The sequence below is a fragment of the Zonotrichia albicollis genome, chromosome 1 (genome assembly GCF_047830755.1).
Source record: "Zonotrichia albicollis isolate bZonAlb1 chromosome 1, bZonAlb1.hap1, whole genome shotgun sequence".
Taxonomy (NCBI): Eukaryota; Metazoa; Chordata; class Aves; order Passeriformes; family Passerellidae; genus Zonotrichia; species Zonotrichia albicollis.
The window spans coordinates 103,824,600-103,843,809 of record NC_133819.1 but is presented as its reverse complement, the minus strand read 5'-3'; the positions used below and the strand labels follow the sequence as shown (position 1 = coordinate 103,843,809).

The window sequence follows — 19,210 nt, the reverse complement described above, 5'->3', positions numbered from 1 at the left end:
TTGCAGTGTTCATTAAATGAGCCTGAAGATCCTTGTCCTACAAACATTTATGGACTTGCTTAAATGTGAATTTAGTAGAGTTTGTAAATACAAAGAGCCTCATGTGACCCTAAGATTTTTACTCAGACTTTAATGGATGCATTTTTTCCCATCTGTAATCTCCACATATAAAATGGACAGAGCATTAGTGTTAAACTAGTAATGAATCTTCACTATCAAATTCAGGGCATTTTAGGCATCTAATTTAGGTGCAACTCAAAGGGCTATTGTAGAAATACAAGTTTCTTCTCTAGCTAATTGAGTTTAGACAAGGACCTTCATTAGGATCACTTTAGTTGTCTGGTCTGGCTTAAAGCAGACAGTGTGCATAACTCTCTGCATGTAACTTAAAAACAAATCCAGAGGTATTTATAACTGGATGCATCAAATTACCAATGTTGTTAAAATGCATCATAATCTGGTTATTTAGAAATGGCAATGGGAAATGAAAGTTACCAGTGAAGAAATTCAAGAGTCAGTAGAGAAAATCAGATACCATAAAGACTGATGCATTTAAAAACAAATTCACAGGTCAAACTTAGGATTGTTACACAGTGCAGTAGCATGTCGTTGCACCTAAAAATAATATTCTTGTTTATTAAGTAGGCAGAGAGAGCTTTATGATATCCTTAACTTCTCATTTCTTTACATAAGAGTTTGTATTTTGTAAATAACATTGTAAGAGACTACACTGTTGTCACCTAGCAACTACAAAGTGTTTTTTGGAAAAGTTGCTGCTTGGTCTTTTGACTAATAATAAAAATAGTAATTCCACACTTTACATTTGCAGACCTTAAAGCACTTAGAAATAGGTATTTTTTTAAAGTATCCTTATCTGGAAACATGAAATCTGGGATAGAAAGTGCGTTGGCAAAGATGACAATCAAAAGAGATACAGATTTTATTCTGAAGATCTCACCCTGTTCTCCATATTCCAGCCTCTTCAAACAGTGCTTTTATATAGGTCCTTTCCATTTTTTTTGCCTTATGAATTTTAAATTAGGAAAGGGAATAATCTAAAAGATCTGTATTTGCAATGATCATCTCGTCTTCTCATTTGAGATATTGCAGTTATTTTCTCCTCTGAGGGTCACAGTGAATTAGCCCTTGGCAAATACTTAATTTTTAATGGTAACCACTAGAGTATTGAGTGAAAGCATGCGAAAGTATCACATTCATCCTAAGATGATCCTGCTCCTGCATCACTGACCAGTTTTCATGTTGCATATAAAGCAGTTCTCTGTAATTAATTTTTCTTCAGAAAGTGCTTTTATCCTAATTATTGTAATATTTTCTACTAACAGAATGGCAGCTGACATGCATACTGAAATGTCTGCTGTAACAACAGCTGGCTTGAAGCGCATTTCATTTTTCAAGAAGATCACGGAGGCTGGGTAGCCAGGCTTCTGTGTGATTTCAAGCTGAAGAAATACTTATTTTAAATTATTTGAGAAATGTCCTATACTCATTTTCAGTTCTCCATTGCCCTTGCCAAGCATTTGGTGAAGCTGTTTGGGGGCCATATTTCTTCCTAACAGTCCACAGTTTTTAGAAACTTGTAAGGATGAATTAGAATGAGTAGCCACAAAGATAATGTGTGGGCTGCTGTGCAGCAGCATCCCTGGAGAGTGATATGTCAGAAAAGAGATTTAAAAAATTTCTGTAATGAAACGTGTATTTCTCTCAAGTAAGGAAAGATCTTGACAGATCATCTGTTATGAAATATCTGCTCTGTTCTTTACTTGTGGGACAAATGAGATTTCTCCTTACAATACATTGTGGATTATCATTCTGTTGCAGTTTGTGTAATGGCAGCACACAGGGAATTTAGGAAATGACACTCCAGCTGTCTTTTACAATAACTGGATTTTTTATGCTTTTGCACTGTAATACCTCTTCCTTCAATTATCTTTGCTGTACTCTTCTCACTGTAATACCAGTGTGTATCCCAAAATGAATTAAAAAGAAAAATGGATATATATATAAATTATGTCTTATTTTCCCCATGTGATATGTTTTATTTCATTCACTAATTTATTGATAAAAACTCAAAAATAAATATCTGAAGTTCCTTTTCTGTAATACATTTTTAATAAAGAAAGTGAAATCAGTAAGCAGTAGCTGGAAATGTAAATCTGTTTCCTGGTCTTTGCTGTTGTGTGAGGTTTGATATACATATGTTCTAAGGAACAGAATTATCTTTGTTGTGAATAAAGTTTTAGAAGATGGTTTATCTGTAAGGCTCATTAAAGTTATCATTGCTTTCAGAAGTTCCAAACACTTGGGAGAAGTAGAACTCGTACATTGCATCTGAGACGCAAATGAGTTTCCAAAACCAGTACATTGCCCGGTGTATTTCTTCCCTGAATTCAGCACCCTCTAAATCTTTCCCAGTTGCCTCCAGAGGTTTACTTTATTCAGTTGGTTTGAAGCAATTTTTAAAAAATTCATTAGTGGGACAGAGAGAAGCAAGATGTCTCTTGGAGAATATTTGGGTCTTCCGTATTTCAAGGTGTGGGCTCAGAAACTGTGTCAGCAGGACTCTTTCTTTGTGACAGCACATGTGATGCCTACTGAATTAAACTCAAAACCACTTGCTGGGTAGTGTCTTATGGATCAATTATTTGCGTTAGTCTCTGTAAGAAGGACTGTAATTAAACTAGAATTTTTAAATTTTAGGTCAGATTAATTGTTGGTTTGTTGTGTCTTTAGAGCTTTGCTGCTGACCATTTCCATTTCTGCTTTGCCTTTAACCATGTTTAATTGTTCATCGCCCAGCTTTGTCTGAGAGTCTGAACTTTACAAGAAATTGAGACATAGATCTTTGCCCATATGCAGTTTGGTCGAATTACTAGAAAAGTAATTTCCATCCAGCCTGAGTTGAGAGTGCTCTAGAGTGGGAGGGCCTGCTTGCTTTAGATGCCATTGGCAAATCTATAATCAGATAACGATTGACGCCTTTTTGGCAAAGAGCCCCAAAGCTGTAAATCATCTTAGGATTCACACAGTTACACTTCTCTATCCTGGTAGCAATCAATGTTTCTCAGAGCTGTACCCAATGATAGTATGTTATGAGTAAGGAGAAATTTATTTGTATTAGTGGGTTTTAGTGATTTCAGTTTCCAAACTGTTTAAAATTTTCAAAGGAAGTGTGAAAAGATGAAGGAAAAACAAATTGAAGCCACTGACAAGGCTTATGGTTTCCTTGAGTTATTATTTATAAACATTTTAGAAGTAGTCCATGTATTCCCAGGAATTTCTATGTCATAAATTGGAAACCAGCACACTAGAAAACTTGTGAAAAGAATAGCCATTTTAGATTCTGAATGCCCTCGTGTTCTATTGACTTCAGCAAGAGATCAAGGGTTTGGTTTGACTTTTATGCTCTTTGTTATTGGAAATCATTGGGATTCTAAAAACCCCTTTTTTTAAATTTGAGGGTAAAAGACAGTGATTGTAGATGGTTTTATGGGCATTATTGGTTTTAAACCACTCAGAATGTCTTGAGATCTTGCAAGAGATACAAACTTTGCAGTGTTTTCTCTATTTAGTATTTAGTGTCATACAAAAGATTTAATCTACTGGTCATTCCAGTAAAGAGATGAAGACAGATTTAGGGCTGGTTACAATAATTATATAATTCCAGTAGTTTGCTTGGCAACAAAGTATTTTTTAACACAAGATTAATATTTCAATACAAAATTTTAAAATGTCTGCATCATATGACTCATGCATACAGTGCATAAATTAGGAGATTGTGCAACTGCTCTTTTACACCACAGAAAGCACAGGACATACAGGGCATAACTACTTGCTTGCTGCCCTTTTGGCAGCTTCTGTGTTTTATTAATGTAAAATTAAAATGTTAGCACCTTCAACTTTCTTGTTTACATGAGATTTATTAGCTAAATGACAGCAGTTTCGTGGATATGAGATGTATCTTTCACAAAATCCCATTGATTTTATTCTCTGAGAAAATAATCATTGTCGTGATGTTGTAAATTGTGTTTAAGAGGAAAAAAAAGACATGTGCTAGTTGAATCGTGTTTTTTTAAATGCCTGTGTATGTTTTGATCCATGAGGTCATCTGCCAGCAAGTAAATGAAACTTGGGATATGTCAAAAATAAAACATATCAGTACAGTCTGTAATTTCTACACTCAAATACTGGAGCAGCTCCAACACTGATGATGAAGCTCCTTCAGCTTCACGTGTGTGTATGAGAACTGTACAGGGAATCTGGATAGCTCAAGTGAAGGACTCTCAGTGTTGCAAGAAAGCAGATTTGGAAAGGTTTAACAGCACTTCACTTGCAAATAATTCTTCTTGCTATTACACAGATAATCTCATGTCAAATTTTAAGTAACATCTGGAGCTATGCATAAATACCATTTAAACAGGAAACTCGTATTTTTGCTCAATAAGTGAATCATTTAAATGACACTTTAACACCAGTACCCACAAGTACTGTTTGCCTTTGTCTTTCTTTTAGCCATAAGGTAACTGTTGCTGCATGCTTTTCTTAATGTCACTTTCTTTCCTTTTTTTAGAGTTTCTTTGAAGGACAGTCTGCACCATGGGATTCAGCTAAGAAAGATGAGAACAGAATGAAAAATAGATATGGGAATATCATTGCATGTGAGTGTTGGCAGCATGATTGTGCACTTTGTTAACTTCCCTTCAGATCTGGATAAGAATGACCACCAGCCTTGTGCTTACATCAGGCTTATTTTCCTTTTCCCTAATTAAGAAAATAAAAATGAGGGAAAATGTTTCTTTTTTTATTTCTTGAGAAAACTGTCAGGTGTAGTGGATTTTCTCCACTGCCTTTCTGTCTACCCTCCATCCTGTGATCAGCATTTGGCTGGTGGAGAACAGCACCTTTAACCACTACTCAGCTCTAACAGGTCCCAGACTGCTCCTGCCAGCTTAGCACAAGACTTACCCACATCAATACCTTGGTATTAGGTTCTGGGTATTTTAGGAGCTGACAGTTCTGGTGCTTAAGTGTTCCACAGTAACAGAGACTCCAAGGAAAAAAGATAACCTTTATGTTTTACTTTAAAATTCCAGGCTTCAAAGGGATTAGACACACTAATAATCAAATAACTTGAGGAGATAATAACATGCTTTGGTGAGTGACCCTTCACAAGATTTATGATCCCATAAATCTTGCATTATGAGAGTTCCAAAGCATTGTGACTAGAGATGTTGCACATGAACATGGAGGCAGGAAATATATCAAGTTCAGTAAAATCATATCATTTACACACTGCTCTTGTTGCACTTAAAGGTAGGTTCTCAGTGTGTATGTAGGAGATGATCCTTTCACTGTTTTTTCACTTTAAAATCTAAATTTAAGATGTGGAGTGTTTGTGTTTTTACCAGCCAGCCAGATAACCATGAGCAGGTATAAGCAGAGAAATAAGCAGCTGTCACCTTGTTTTGTAAGCATGAAGATGAAGAGTGGTGTTTAGGGAGGGATCTTTCAATGGTAGTGCTGAGTTCAGAAATCATACAGAGCCCAGCAGAGGAGAAGCCATGCTGATTGTCTGAACATTTGGAGGACCTGTGGAAGAAGTATGTCATGCATATTTGCACTGACTTCAGCACCTATCTTAGGTGTTTGTCCAGGCACATACCTGCCTGGGTTTCCTCATCAGTGAACCACATGGACTTGACAGAGAGAAGGACAGGTCCTCTAGAGAGAGGGTTCTGAAGTAGAGCCTATTTGTGTGCTTCTGAATCTCCACCTCAGGAGGTCCTCTCTGCAGTGCATGTGTAACAAGTCTGGAGAGAACAGCTCCCAGCTTAGTGACCTACAGTAAGTGATGTGAATAGGGCCCAGCTGGGCTGAGACTGTCTGCAGAGAGAAAACAGCTCTGTAGCTTGCTGCAGAATGAGACCCCACAGGAAATGCAGATGGAGGCAGAGGCAAATTAAGCAAGAGATGATCTGCCACATGGTTTTGAGTGGATGTGATAGTATTGCTGTGTATTTTGGATGTACACTGTGCTATATACTGAAAAAGGAAATTAAATCTTCTAGAGAAATGTGATTCTCATGATGGGCTGGTGCATATGCAAAAGCAGATAAATTAGATACGGTTTTGCTTGTTTCCCTCTAAGCAATATTTATTGTATAAAAAACTTTTTATTTTGTGAGGATGTAGCAATACATTATATCAATAACAGCCAATCAGTTGAGTAAAAATACCAAAGTCAAAAATAAGAAATACAAAGCAGTTTAATGCTTATCCTTGCTTTATGAATTTTTTTCCAGTACAAGCCTATTACAGTAGATCTTCTCTTGTGGTCAGGTTTAGTGTGTCACTGCCCTCTTTTAATGTCATGTTAGACATTGTCTTAAACTTTAACACCCTTTGGTGGAAGAAAGTTGGAAAACTACTAGAGCTTTATGTCTGAGATAATCAAGTGATGAATAGCCAAGGGACAACACATAAAAGATATTAGATACACAAATCAATGACAATTAGAAGTGATAGTGAACACTTTCTACAAGGCGAAATATAACTTGGGACATTTAGATCTCAATTTACTTGAAATGTCCTCAGTATTTAGCAGAGGGAGACAGTTGGATGGAGTTTTTATCAATAACATTTTGTGTTTGTGTGGCTGTGAAAACAAAGACAACTCAAGTTAAAACTAAGATCTAGCAGAATTTAAGGCAGTATCTTTAAAAAAAAGCTGAAACTGCCCACAGTTGGTCGTTCAATTTGTCATTTGTTGTTGTTAAATATGTGTATGCAAATGGAGTAGTTAACTTTTTAATTACTTCATGTGTTTTTCTCCTGGATAAATAATTGCATTTCTCAGAGTCTGAGGGTGAAATTTGAGTGGTCTACTTTTGAAAATTTGCCCCAGATAATTGGATAAAATACGTGCTTCAGCTTAAAAGCATTTTAATAAATTGCTCTTTTATGCTATGTTTCAAACACTTAAAAATGAGGTGGTTTAGATGCCACTATGGGTACATGATTATAATAAAATGTATATTTTTTTCTGCATAGCATATTTTTTTCTATCCATTTACCCTCTTTGTTTTAATTTTTCCCAAGATACTACTGTTATATTATTGCTTGTAATCATTATTGTTCTCAGAGGGAGCTAAACAATAGCAACAAGCATCCAGCGTTGCAGGAGATTGTCAAAATTTTAATATGCTTTATGTTACCCAAGTGATGTGCATTTAGTTGGCTACAAGTGTGCCCTGCCCACTTTATGACAGTGGCTACAAAAAGTTGAATCATGGTCACAGTCCAGTCACCCACAGAAAACATATTCTTTCTTTGCTGAACAAAAAAACCTTCATGTTTTCTCATTACAAACTATACCCAGCATGAACCTGCTAAATGAATCTTTCATCACCTAAGAAAAATTATGTTTCTGCCATAACTGTGTGGGGTTAGGCATGGATTTTGGTAAAATTTATTCATTTTTTCCTCAGGAGAGATCTTGAGGGGATGGGAGGGGTTCTGTATTTATTTTTACCTAACTCAATATTGACTAAGTGGGAAGAGAGTATTGATCACAGCTTGTAAAAGGAGCTATAGATTTTAGGTAAGACATTTATAAAAGGTTTGATTTGCAGAGAATTGGGAGTGCACATCCAAGAAAGGGTCATTGGCTGGGCATGCTAATCAAGCAGGTGCTCAAGGGGCTTGTTAGAGATCACAGTCTGCAGGCTGGCATATCCATGTTGTAGGTAACATGAGGCGAGAGAGAATAAAATGCTTATATTTGTTATCTATTACCATATTCCACAAAGACAAATTTATCCTAAGATACATAATTTTAAAACCTTAAGTGGTCAGTGGAAAGTTAAATTAGGTCTCCTAATCGAAGGGTATCAAAATAACAATGAGATGGAAAAGAGAGTATTTAAAAGCTGCATAATCTGTCAAGAGCAGCTGAAGTATAAAGGAAAAAAATACCTTAAAAATATAGACAGTTAATCTAGAGACTATTTAAGAACCAACACACGTATTGAAGAATATGGCTTGTTGTACCTCTTAGTTTTAAATCTGCTTGACAGAAGCACAGCCCAGACACAGTAACATTTCTTTGTGTTGACATAAGGTTTTTTTTCAATTTAACAAGTGTTGCCATGCAGTAAGGAGTTAACTTGAGTTCTCAAAGCAATAAAAAAAAGGGAGTTACTCCAGTTCCACTGCAAATAAATGGGTATTGGACAGTCCATTACCTCTAGAATTCCTAGAAACCTAGCTGAGAATGCAGTACTAAAAAAATTCATATGAGAAGCAAAATGGGGAAGAGATGATATGAAGACATAGGTATAAAATAACTTTTTTATTTTGCTTAACCAAAGCAAGAGTTATTGCAAGAAAAGTAACAAAATAATTGAAATGTAAAGAAACTGCATATTATACAATTGTATAAATCAGTCAAATGACATGACTTTACATTTTAAAGATGTTTCTTGGAGGAAAACCTAAGCTTGTTTTGTCCAATATGGAGGTCATTTCTAGGCAAGTGATCAGATAGGGGTTTCAGTTACCTAAGTATAGACATGTGATGCCATTTCACATGGCCTGGGACATCTGAAAGACCAGCGAATGCAGCACAGTAAATATGAGAGACGTGTTATTCCAGAGTGGCAGCTGAAAGCTAGGCAGTGTATCCTGGTGTATAAAGTGCCATGAGATGTTTTGTGCTTAGACAGCTGAACCTTGCCCTCTGTAATCAAGAAATGCAAAAGTGTAGATTTTTACTAGCCTGAGCTGTCCTGGTGAGAATGCCTGTAAAGGAACAAAATCATGAAAATATAGATGAAGATACACCATGAGTCCAAGCAAGCTTGACTTCTGAGTCTGCTGAATTTAGCAGAAGTTGGATCAAGTCCCAAAACTGTAAAAGCAGCAGGCATGGCTGGAGCTTAGAAAGTTTCTTAGTATCTTTCTTAAGTAAGATGGATTTTTAGGATCAAGATCCTGTGAGCCAAACCGCTGTTCTGAGGAAACTGATAAATAGCTTAATTAAGCATAGAATAGCAAAGCACTTGGATAAGCATAGCTTGGTAGAGTCAGACATGCAGGGGTTATGTGATGGAAAGTCACAGCTCCATAAGTTTTTATTCTTGGAAAAGTGAATAAAAAGGCTGAAAATGCTGACCTGATTAACATAACTGATTCACATATTCCAGCATGTTTGAAAACCTCATTCTTGAAGACTATTGAATGAAATAATTCCAAGAAAATAGCAATGTAAGACCTGTGTGGAACCTGGAGATGGAATTTTAATTCATTCTGATTTACGGTGTTTGGGGTTGTAGCACGCCCTTTCTCTCACCCAAGGGAGTCCCAGGGAATTAAATGAGGCTCTGAGATCTCTGTTTCCTAAGACTTGGAGCATAGGAGGAAGGGGGGAGGAATTCACCTCGACCAGTTTCTATCTTGACTTGCAATTCTAAAACAATGCTATTTTAAGAAGCACTTGCCCTGGTCTTCCTCCACCATAATGTGGGCTGAAATTATGCTACTTATAATGAAGTTGGGGTTTTAAGCCACTTAGTTTATTTCATTTATTTGCTACCTTTTAGGAATTTTAAAGCTTCAGAACTAGCTGTTCAGAACACAGGTGGCAGGTTTGGGTGTTTTAATGATTATTTACATTTACAGCAAAATAACGACCCTCATGAAGGGTTAACATCAGCTGCAAGTAATATTAGCTCAGCAGGCAGGCAGCAAAACAATAATACACAGGTATCTAATTAGCAAGAGTACCTCATAAACAAGGCAGCAATAAAGTGGCTGCTTACCATCTCTCTATCCTTGAGATCCTACCCTCAAATTGTGTTTTAAGAGGAGCTTACAAAGTCTCCGAGAAGAAGGAGCCCTGCCAGCCTACAGATACTCTTGTGCAGAGTGGAAACTAGCCTCTAGCAATTCCTATATCATAGAGAAGAAGAGGCAGCTGTTATAAGATTAATTCATGCCATGATGTTTCGGATTGGAATTTAGAAAATGAAGTTGGAAGTGTTTTCACAGCCCTGGATAGCTACAGATGACCGCAGTGGAGCACAATTCAGTGACAAAGCCATTGTCTTACTGCTTGGGTTTTGCTATTACTGTGTTTTGCTTTTCTCTTACTGAAAAGATAACGAGTTCAAAAACTTGAATGACTTCAAAAACTTGTGTTGAATGACTTCAGCTCCTCCTCAGTACTGGCAGAAGCATTTCCAAATGAATAAACATTTGACAACTTAATGTTATTTTGTTGACAAAAGCAGGGGGTCAAGGCAAAAGTGATAATTGTAATGGGTTTCACATTATAAGATTTAAGAAACTCATACTGAAAACCAGAGGGGATTTGGAAAGCCTGTGAATGACTGAAATGAGAATTAGATGTAGATACACTTTTAATGTCCAACAAAATAAACATGAACTTGCAATTTCTAAGGTTTTAGTTTGACTATAAAGGAATATTTTGATTAGGCCTGTGTTACTGGATATGTCTTTAATTACTTCTTTTTCCTGTCCATTGTTCCCTTTTCAGATGATCATTCTCGAGTGAGATTGCAGCCTATTGAAGGAGAAACAAGTTCCGATTACATCAATGGGAATTATATCGATGTGCGTATCCTGATGTAGTCAACAAGCCTAATGTTGTGTTCAAAGAGGGAACTCTTATTATTCTCACATTATTCACAATTTGTAATGGATACCACAGCTAATAACAGCTGCTAACATTGTTCAGCACTGGAGGGTGCTGCCTGTGGAAGCTAGGTGTGCACTAAAGGAAGAGAAAAGCCTCAAAGGTTTGTCAGTCAGTGAATGAAATGAGTCATTTCCTCCAACTGCCACTAGACTGAAACCTTGCCAGGAACACTGTATGGCTACTTTGCCTGCTGGTGCTTATATGGGCTAGCAAAATGTTATTTTCACTTTCTGTCAACAGCTTGGCATCATTCCACATTTAAAAGAAAGCTGTTTGCATATTAATGTGACAAAACTCCGTAATGCCTAATGCAGAGATTTGCAGTCTCTTGTCATCTCTGCACTTTTAAGTCGCCTTCAAAGTATATTCTGCAGCTGTTAACCAGTATTTCTAATGCAAGCAAGACATTTCATTAAATATGTAGGCTGTTTAATTATTGAAAGTGGCTTCTTTGTTCATTCTGCATCATGTTAACTTAATGTTTTACATTAAAATAAATTCTTTAAGAGACAAGGTGTTTCTGGTTGAAAGAATGAGCTCAAAAGTAGAATTGAAAATCATTTAAAGGCCAATATTATTTATCTAAAGCCACAAGTCTATAGATAGCAAAGTTAGTAATTTTTCTGTTTACATGGAGTGCTGGATGTTAGGCTAAGTAAAACAATTGCTGCTTCTTAGGAAATTGTGCCTGCTCAAGATTTCTTGTTCAGCAGGTTTGGTGTTTTTTTTTTTTTTTTAATAGTGTCAGATTTTGCAGTTCAGATTTAATTACTAGTATGAAACAGGAATGTATCAGGCATTTTTTCTCAGAATGTGGAGGAACTAGAGCTATACAAGAAAAGTAGGTACTTCAGTTGTAACAATATGAAGTCTGAGGGAGCTTTCTGAAGATGTCTCTTGTTACTGATGTTTATAAGCACATTCAAGAATCATTAGACTAAGCTAAGATTTCTGCTCAGTCCCTTGCTGTTTGAAAGAATAGCACAGTCACCAAGTAGTGAAGGCACTAAATATATTTAGTTAGACACCACACTAATTTCTGAAGGGAGTAATCTGTCATGAAAGGAAGGAGAGAGTTCACATTGGGAACTTAGATCTGAATTCACTTTCACATTTTCTCCACCATTCAGGATTGTTCTCATTTTAGGCTGGTAGTATGTTCCTGTGTCAGATTTGGATCTTACTGTAAAATGTTATGAGATATGAGAAATAAAGATTTGGATTATACAGTTTCATATAAAATGCTGAGAGATATCTGCATAGGAACTTTTTTTTTGTTGTTTATGGAGTACAAAAGGATGGAGAGAATGTGACCCTTTCTAGCCTCAGCAGATGGCTTCATTTGCAAAGCTTGGAGGACTGCAGGCATCCTCCAAAGACTATTCTGCCAGAAAACACAGCATGTTTGTTTATAATTTGCTAGTCAGGTTTCTGCTAGAAACACTGTTTTTTCTAGTACAGAGGCAGCTTTAATTTTGCTCTTGCATGCAGTTATTACTGCAGTTGTCGTGCTGTCAGTATAACACGTTAATAGTGAATGGCACCATCACAGACACAATGGTTCTGATGTATTTCTTCCCATGCTTTTTTTCACTGGGATATGGAAGTGTTTGATCCCAGGCACTGAGGGTTAGGTAACACATTGCAGGAAAAAAACTCACTCTGTAGCTCTGTGAACACTTTCGATTCACAGACTTCCAAATTTTGCTTCAGTGTCGTGTAAAGAAATCAATTCTGTAACTCATGTTGTTCTTTCTGTAATATGTTAAGTATCTTCAGTTGTTTTGATTCCTTCCCACTTTCTATGACTGCATTTCCCCTTGCTCTTTCACAAAGAAAGTGCAATGGCATGTGTACTACAGCCTTAAGTTGTTCCTGCTGATAACTAACAATGCATCATAACTATTATTCAAATATTAACACTCCTACAACTGGATTGATCAGCATACTGGTGCATGATCTAAACATTTGGTGACACTCCCATCACATCAGAAATTCAAATACTATAAAAATGCTATAATTAAATTTTGGCAACATTTTCCATGTTGCAGAGAATGCAGAGAGTATTGGTCTTTATTGCTTGGCCAACTTGTGATTAAGCTGCTCTTGTCATCAGAGTTGTATTATGTTCTTCTTGGAAAAGTATGTTCATACCAAACAATTTAATCTAAGAACTTATAGTCCTTTATGCTGTTGAGAAATAAAACATAAACAAACCGCCATGGTTAGAGTGAACACCATGCCTTCCTGCCTCCCCCACGCTGAATGCAAATCTGACATTTTTTTACTGTTTAAAAAGGGATAGGCTTTGCAGCCAACAGCAGTAGGTGAAGGACTATCTCAGATTCTGTGAGCACCTGATGGTGTTAACTGCAAGGGCTAGAGAGGATTTCATGCTGCTCGTTCTCTGCAGAGCCAACAAGGGGCCTAAAGAACATGTTACTTCTGGCCCCTAATGTACAAGGCTGCAATTTAAGTATTTTGTAGAAAACGCATTTGCTTTTGTTTCCTTTCTCACTTGCCCTTCCCCAATTGAAAAGATCTTTTGCATGTAATACATTATTGTTGTGACATTTACTGAATACTATGCTAAATGAAGTTTCACTCATAGGAACATAGCCAAGGTGAAAATTGCTGATTTTTTTTTCCTTTCAATTTATTCTAGGGTTATCATAGACCAAATCACTACATTGCTACACAAGGTAAGTTTATCACCCTTTCCTTCCAGTTATGTGAGGCTAAGAGGTTTTGGTACTTGGATTGCAGTTCATTCTCTATAACATGAATTCTTGCCACAGTCAATATCCAGGGTAGAGTTGGCTCAATCACTTATGTAGAAGCGAGGAAACTGAATTATTACTGAATTTTCAAGTGAGCAGTCCTTTACCTTTGTGTTAAAACAGGTTTTGAGTAAAAAAGCTAAATGCATCCTTTTTCAAAGAAGTTACTCATCATTTTATTACTCATGAAAAAAGAAATGAGTCATGGTAGAAATGTTTTGTACCTCTTCAGGGAGACAGCAGTGTCATGAAAATGTATGTTCTCTTAACTGTTCAATGATAACTAGGCTCCACGTCCTTGAAAAACAAAACTCTTCAGCTAGCAGCTTTTGGTAGAGGAGCAAAAGACATCCAAACACTGGCAGGAGGATTCATCACAGGGTTCTACAGAGACAGTTTTACAGGCTGTCATTTAAATGCTTGCTCTAGGAAAAGAGCCTCTTCTTTTATCAACAAGCAAATTAATTTTCAATTTCTACTTGTCTTCCAAGACATAATTTTTGCATTCTGATGCAGTCCTTATTTATTTTTTTGGTCAAGTTCAGAGCTGGAACAAATGGGAAGAATGAGTCTTCTGTGACTGCTTAGTCATAATATTGAACAATATGCCAATCTCCTGCCTATGCTTCAATAGCATGTGTGAAAATTTGATTGCTCCTCCACTGATTGGAGGGAATCTTTTTTGTAATAGGTAGTCTGTGACAGAGCTTCCTCATCTGCTCATGGATCTGAGAAAGCTAAGGTCCACCCAGAGATGTTATTTCAACCTTTTAAGGGACCCAGCTGGAGTACTGAGTATAATATGCTCCAAATAATCTTAACATGTGTTGGATTTAGAGCTCACATACTTTTTTAATGTTTTTTTTTTATCAAAGCAAATAAAATGTTGACCATGTCAAATAAGGCATCTTGCTGTGATTTAAGTTGTTTCTTAAGTTTCCTACAGGCTGCTGCCTTCAGTCCTCACTTAAACCAGTGGGAGGTTTTGTATCTAAACCCTGCTGTACCTCAGCTCTCCACAGTCTGAAATGTGATGCTGCTTCATGTCAGATGACAGTGGGGCAGGGCACAGATGTTATTTCCAGAACCACTTCACTAGTGTCAACATTACACTTCTAGACCAGAGTTTTATACTTTCAGAATTTGTGATCTTACAATATGAGCCATGTAAATGTGCTTCATCTTCCCCTTCTGCTGCCCACCCACCATGTTCCTTAGCCCACAGTCTCTACAGACAAGCCACTGTCATGGTTTCACCCAGATAGGAAGACAGGAACAAAAGTGCAGCATTTGATTTATTCATCTGGGACTTTTACACCCTTCTCTTCAAAAAATAAATAGTTTGTTCTATTTAACATTTACCTAATGGTGGTGTTGTTTTTCACTTTTAAAATAAAAAACCTAAAATAAAAAGATAAACAGTTGGCTTTTACCTTGTCGTTTGCAATAAGTTTTTATCAGGAAGTTAACCAGAAGATCTTTCTCATAGGTCCCCACCTAAAGTACTGTTTTATCACAATGTTTATTGTAATTTCTCATCATTTTTATCACAATCATCATAATACTTGAATAGCAAATACCAGCCTTGAAGTTTTGTACTTTCAGGTCTTAAAACCAAGTATGTAATTATATATTAATAATGTGCTGAAGGTCTGTTTACCAGATCCACCAGCAAGTCCCAACAGTTTCTTTGCCATGTTTTTAGCTCATATGGTGCGAGAAGTACCTAATCAAGAGAGAGAATAAGAGGAGTAGAAACTAATTTTCTTCCAAGGTGCAAAGGATATATGACAGTTGCAGCTGCCAATTTTGGGGGTGGGTAGCATCAATGTCTTCTCTGTAGATGCAGCTAAGCGCGCATGAGAATGCCTACCCCTTTCCTCCCATGGTGTAATGAGTAAAAAACAGATTCTCTGAAGAATGTAAAATTAATTTTAAAATAAGCATGCAATTTACAGCAAGCTCAAAATTATCTGGCTGTGATGTTTTTTGTGATTTACATCTTTAACATGTTACTTTTAAGGTCAGTTGGAAAGTGGGTTTGTACCTCTAGTTCATAGGAGTGAAGAACACTGATCTCATAAGTTTGTATGTTCTGTCTGGTTCTGTCTGTGGCCTGATGAAGAATCATGAGAAAGTTTATTTTCCCTCCTCTATCTGAGCTTTTCCATCATCACAACAGGGTTAAAAATACTCTTCTGCTTTTCATGATTCTCTGCCACATCCTGATAGATGCAGTTATTTAAAGACTAGTTAGTGTTACTCTCCAGTATCCAGGCTTCCTGACAAAGTACACTTCCGGTAAGATGCAGTCTCTGTGTTTTGCAAAGGTGATAAAGTAACTGGGAATAATCTCCAGAACTCCTTTAGGACTCAACGTTAACTATGAAAGAAACACATTTGTTTCACATCAGTCTATGCCTCCATGTATTCCAGGGAAATGGTGGCAGCACCAAGCTTGCCAGAGTTCAGGGTGCATTTGGGCAACACTCTCAGGCACACGCTGGGATTCTTGGGCTGATGTATGCAGGGCCAGGAGTTGGACTTGATGATCCTTGTAGGTCCCAGGATACTTTATGGTTCAGGTCAGCCTTAGTAACAAGCATGTCATGTGCCACAGTTTGCACTGTGGCCAGCGATGTTCATGCTCTGTTTTACAGCACACTTTCATCAGGTATGTACGAACACATCAGTGCAGCACAAGAGTTAAGCTGCATGCTTAATTCCCTTGATAGCTACTTTTCATCAATCTTTAAATAACTTTTCTCATCTTCCCTTTTCTCCTCCACAGCAGCTTTCACAGGTGCACATGCCTATTGTTCTTTGAAGGAAAATATCATTATGTGAGTCAGTTTTAAATCTCTGAGGAGTTAGAATGATTGATATTTAATTTTCCTATGTTCTTAAGCTGCATTCAACATATCAAGTGTTAATGAGCAAATATAATTGTTTGAAGTGAAGAAGTGGCAAATTTAATCAGTTTGTAATAGACTACCAATCTGCTTTTAACAGAGCTGGGAGTTGCCTAATCACCTGTTTATTGAAGTGTTACTGTCTTCCATACTAACCAGAGTCTGACGTGCAGACTGGTAGCTTTCCACCTTGGCATTCACAACATCCTGCTGCTAGCTTGAATTAGGGATGGAAATGTTTTTGAAAAGAATTTCTTAATGTAGGCTTTCTCAACTAAATATCAAAAATTATTTTGCTTCAGCTTTTAAGAGTAATACATTCAGAGTGTGCAATTTCAATTACTAAATTAATATCAATTTTCCTTTATGCGATAAGTATAATGTGAGTGGTAGACTAAATACAGCTAATAAAGACTTTTGGTGATCTGCTGTAATTGGCATCAACAGATGGGATCTGCACCTGAGTCACCATGATTAAAAAGAATCCCTCGTTAAAAGCCAGCATATTGGGTCATGCAGAACCAGCAGACTGGTGCAATTTAAAACACATTATTTTGCTTTATATATCCCTTGTTCCCATAGATATAATTCTTCTTTGTATAGGAGAATATTGAGCTCTTGTATGATCTGCTCAATTTACTGGCAGCTAAAAGTTACTTTTTTACAGAACTTAGGTAATCAATGAATTTTAACTTGATACTTGAGTGAGAGCATTAGGTTGAATATCTGTACAGTGCTTATTCTTATACACAGTGCTGGAAATTCTGACTATTGTATGACTTCTGATCCAGCATGTCTCACCTTGATTACTGAGCAGGAAAAAAATAATTGGCTTTGTACTTGTTTGTTCCGTGTCTCCTGAAGCTCACGTAGTTTACTGAGCTAGGTTGTAGCTTCTTTTAGTGAGTCTCTGTCAAGGCTTTTGGATGCTTCCTCCTCCACAGTACCAGCAGCTGTAAAGGATGAGTGACAAATGAATGTTAGCACAGTTCTACAGCATTACTCATGGCCATTTCCACCAGGGCAGGTTTTCAAGCAGGTCACTTATGTGAAACAGCAGATATCTCACATGCAGGCTGCATGTCTTTATATATAAAGTATGTTCTTTTGTGCATCTCAGACTTTTGAATGCTCCCCACAGTTCATATTGTCTCTGCTTTTTGCAGCATGCAGAGCAGCTGGATCTGAGATGTTTTGTGGAAATACTTCAGAGCATATCTTAATGACTGTAAAAAGTTTCTCTTGAAAATAAACCAATTTTAGATACAATGTTGCAGTGTAGCCTTTCAGCCTCTTTTTTTTTCCTCTGTATCCAGTTGTAAAGCAGATGCAAAATTGCTTTCTGTATTGCTTATTATGGAGACAGACATCAAGCCAAGTTTCAGTCAGGAGGACGTTTTAGGTATAAGTTAGAAACTTTTGAAAATAAATATTTACAAGGAAAATGTTTACAGTCTTCACTACCAACAGCATAACATTGCCTCTCTAATAACCCCTTTTATATTCCTTCTCTTTTCTGCAAAATACTTGTCTTTCTTCCACACACAACTCTGTGTGCTGTGTGAACATTTTAATAAGGGTTTTCAGAAACAAAAACACATTTTCTTTCAAACTGAAACTTCCCTTTTAGGCATCTGAAGCAGAAATAGTGCATTAAATAACAATGCTCTTAACTTCTTTGGCATGTTTTTTGTTTTTATGTCGCAAAAAGTTGTCACAACTACAGCAGTGTGGAAGCTCCACACTTTTCTTGACAAAGAAACTTTTTCTTCTACTTTTTTAGCCTTCAGATGAATAATAACATGTGAAATTACTTCAGGGAGAATTAAATAACAGCAAGGCGAAATAGTTGCCCACAACTTTTCAGTTTCATAGATGCTGTCATTTTTTTGCAGGATGTGTGCCTACAAACAGCCAGGCTGTTTTGCTGATATATATACTAAATGATTGGATTATATGTACCTGTATTAATCTTGAAGATTCAATTGGTTTTGCTGCTCTTCTTTACTTCTTAATCCTCAAAACATTAGAAAGGTGGTTGAAGCCATCCGTCTTCAGTCAGAGATATGAGCCCATTCTCAGCCCCCCTGTAGGAAGGTGAGGCTTTATAGAACCAAGTTCAGCTGTTTTGCAATAGTGATGACAAACTAAAAAGTTACTTTTTGCCCCTACCTATATACGTACAGAGGTAATAGACCCTTTATATGTGAAAGTGACATCTACAGGTGATACTGTGAAGCCATGTGGTAAATTCACCTTAGCTCACTTGCTACCATTACCCACCAAAGACTCATAATTACTATTATGTTTGAGTATCTGTTAGAAATTTGTACTTTTACTTGTGTTGAGGACAAAAAGAAACAGTGCGTATACTAAAAACTAGTAACCATCAAAGTCAATGCTTTTTACAAGTTACTACTTTGTGGTGCATGAGAATATCAGAGTTTCTCTCTGCCTCTTCATTTGTAATAGGAGGGTTTAGTGATAACTGTCAGAGCAGCTGTCTTTCACCATTTTCATGATTTCTGTATTTTTGTGTCTTTGTTGTAATCAGCTGTGGGGTAGTTTTGTTTGTGCAGGAAATGAGGCATTCCATTCAGGTGGAAGGCATGCAGAGCTAGCATGGTCTTCTGATACAAAGTTGGCTTGGGCTTTGTTGCAGTGTTTAATTTCCATGGATCTTTGTGTACAGACAAGTGAAATAGGAGCAGTGTTAGAAAACTGCTGATAGGTTCATTGCTAGGTGAAGGCACTTGAATTTTTCACGTGTGTCTACATTTTGC

The 19,210-nt window shown here is 36.9% G+C and overlaps 1 protein-coding gene across 11 annotated transcripts in view; it reads left to right on the top strand.

Moving 5' to 3' along the window:
- The window catches only part of PTPRM (protein tyrosine phosphatase receptor type M), a 443,069-nt gene that overhangs the window by 377,483 nt on the left and 46,376 nt on the right, over positions 1-19,210 (top strand). For all 11 annotated transcript variants that reach the window (XM_074548727.1, XM_074548743.1, XM_074548708.1 and 8 more), the window contains 3 exons: positions 4,589-4,676; positions 10,574-10,650; positions 13,401-13,437. In XM_074548727.1, the coding sequence (XP_074404828.1) occupies positions 4,589-4,676; positions 10,574-10,650; positions 13,401-13,437 (202 nt within the window). The remainder of the gene's footprint in view (positions 1-4,588; positions 4,677-10,573; positions 10,651-13,400; positions 13,438-19,210) is intronic.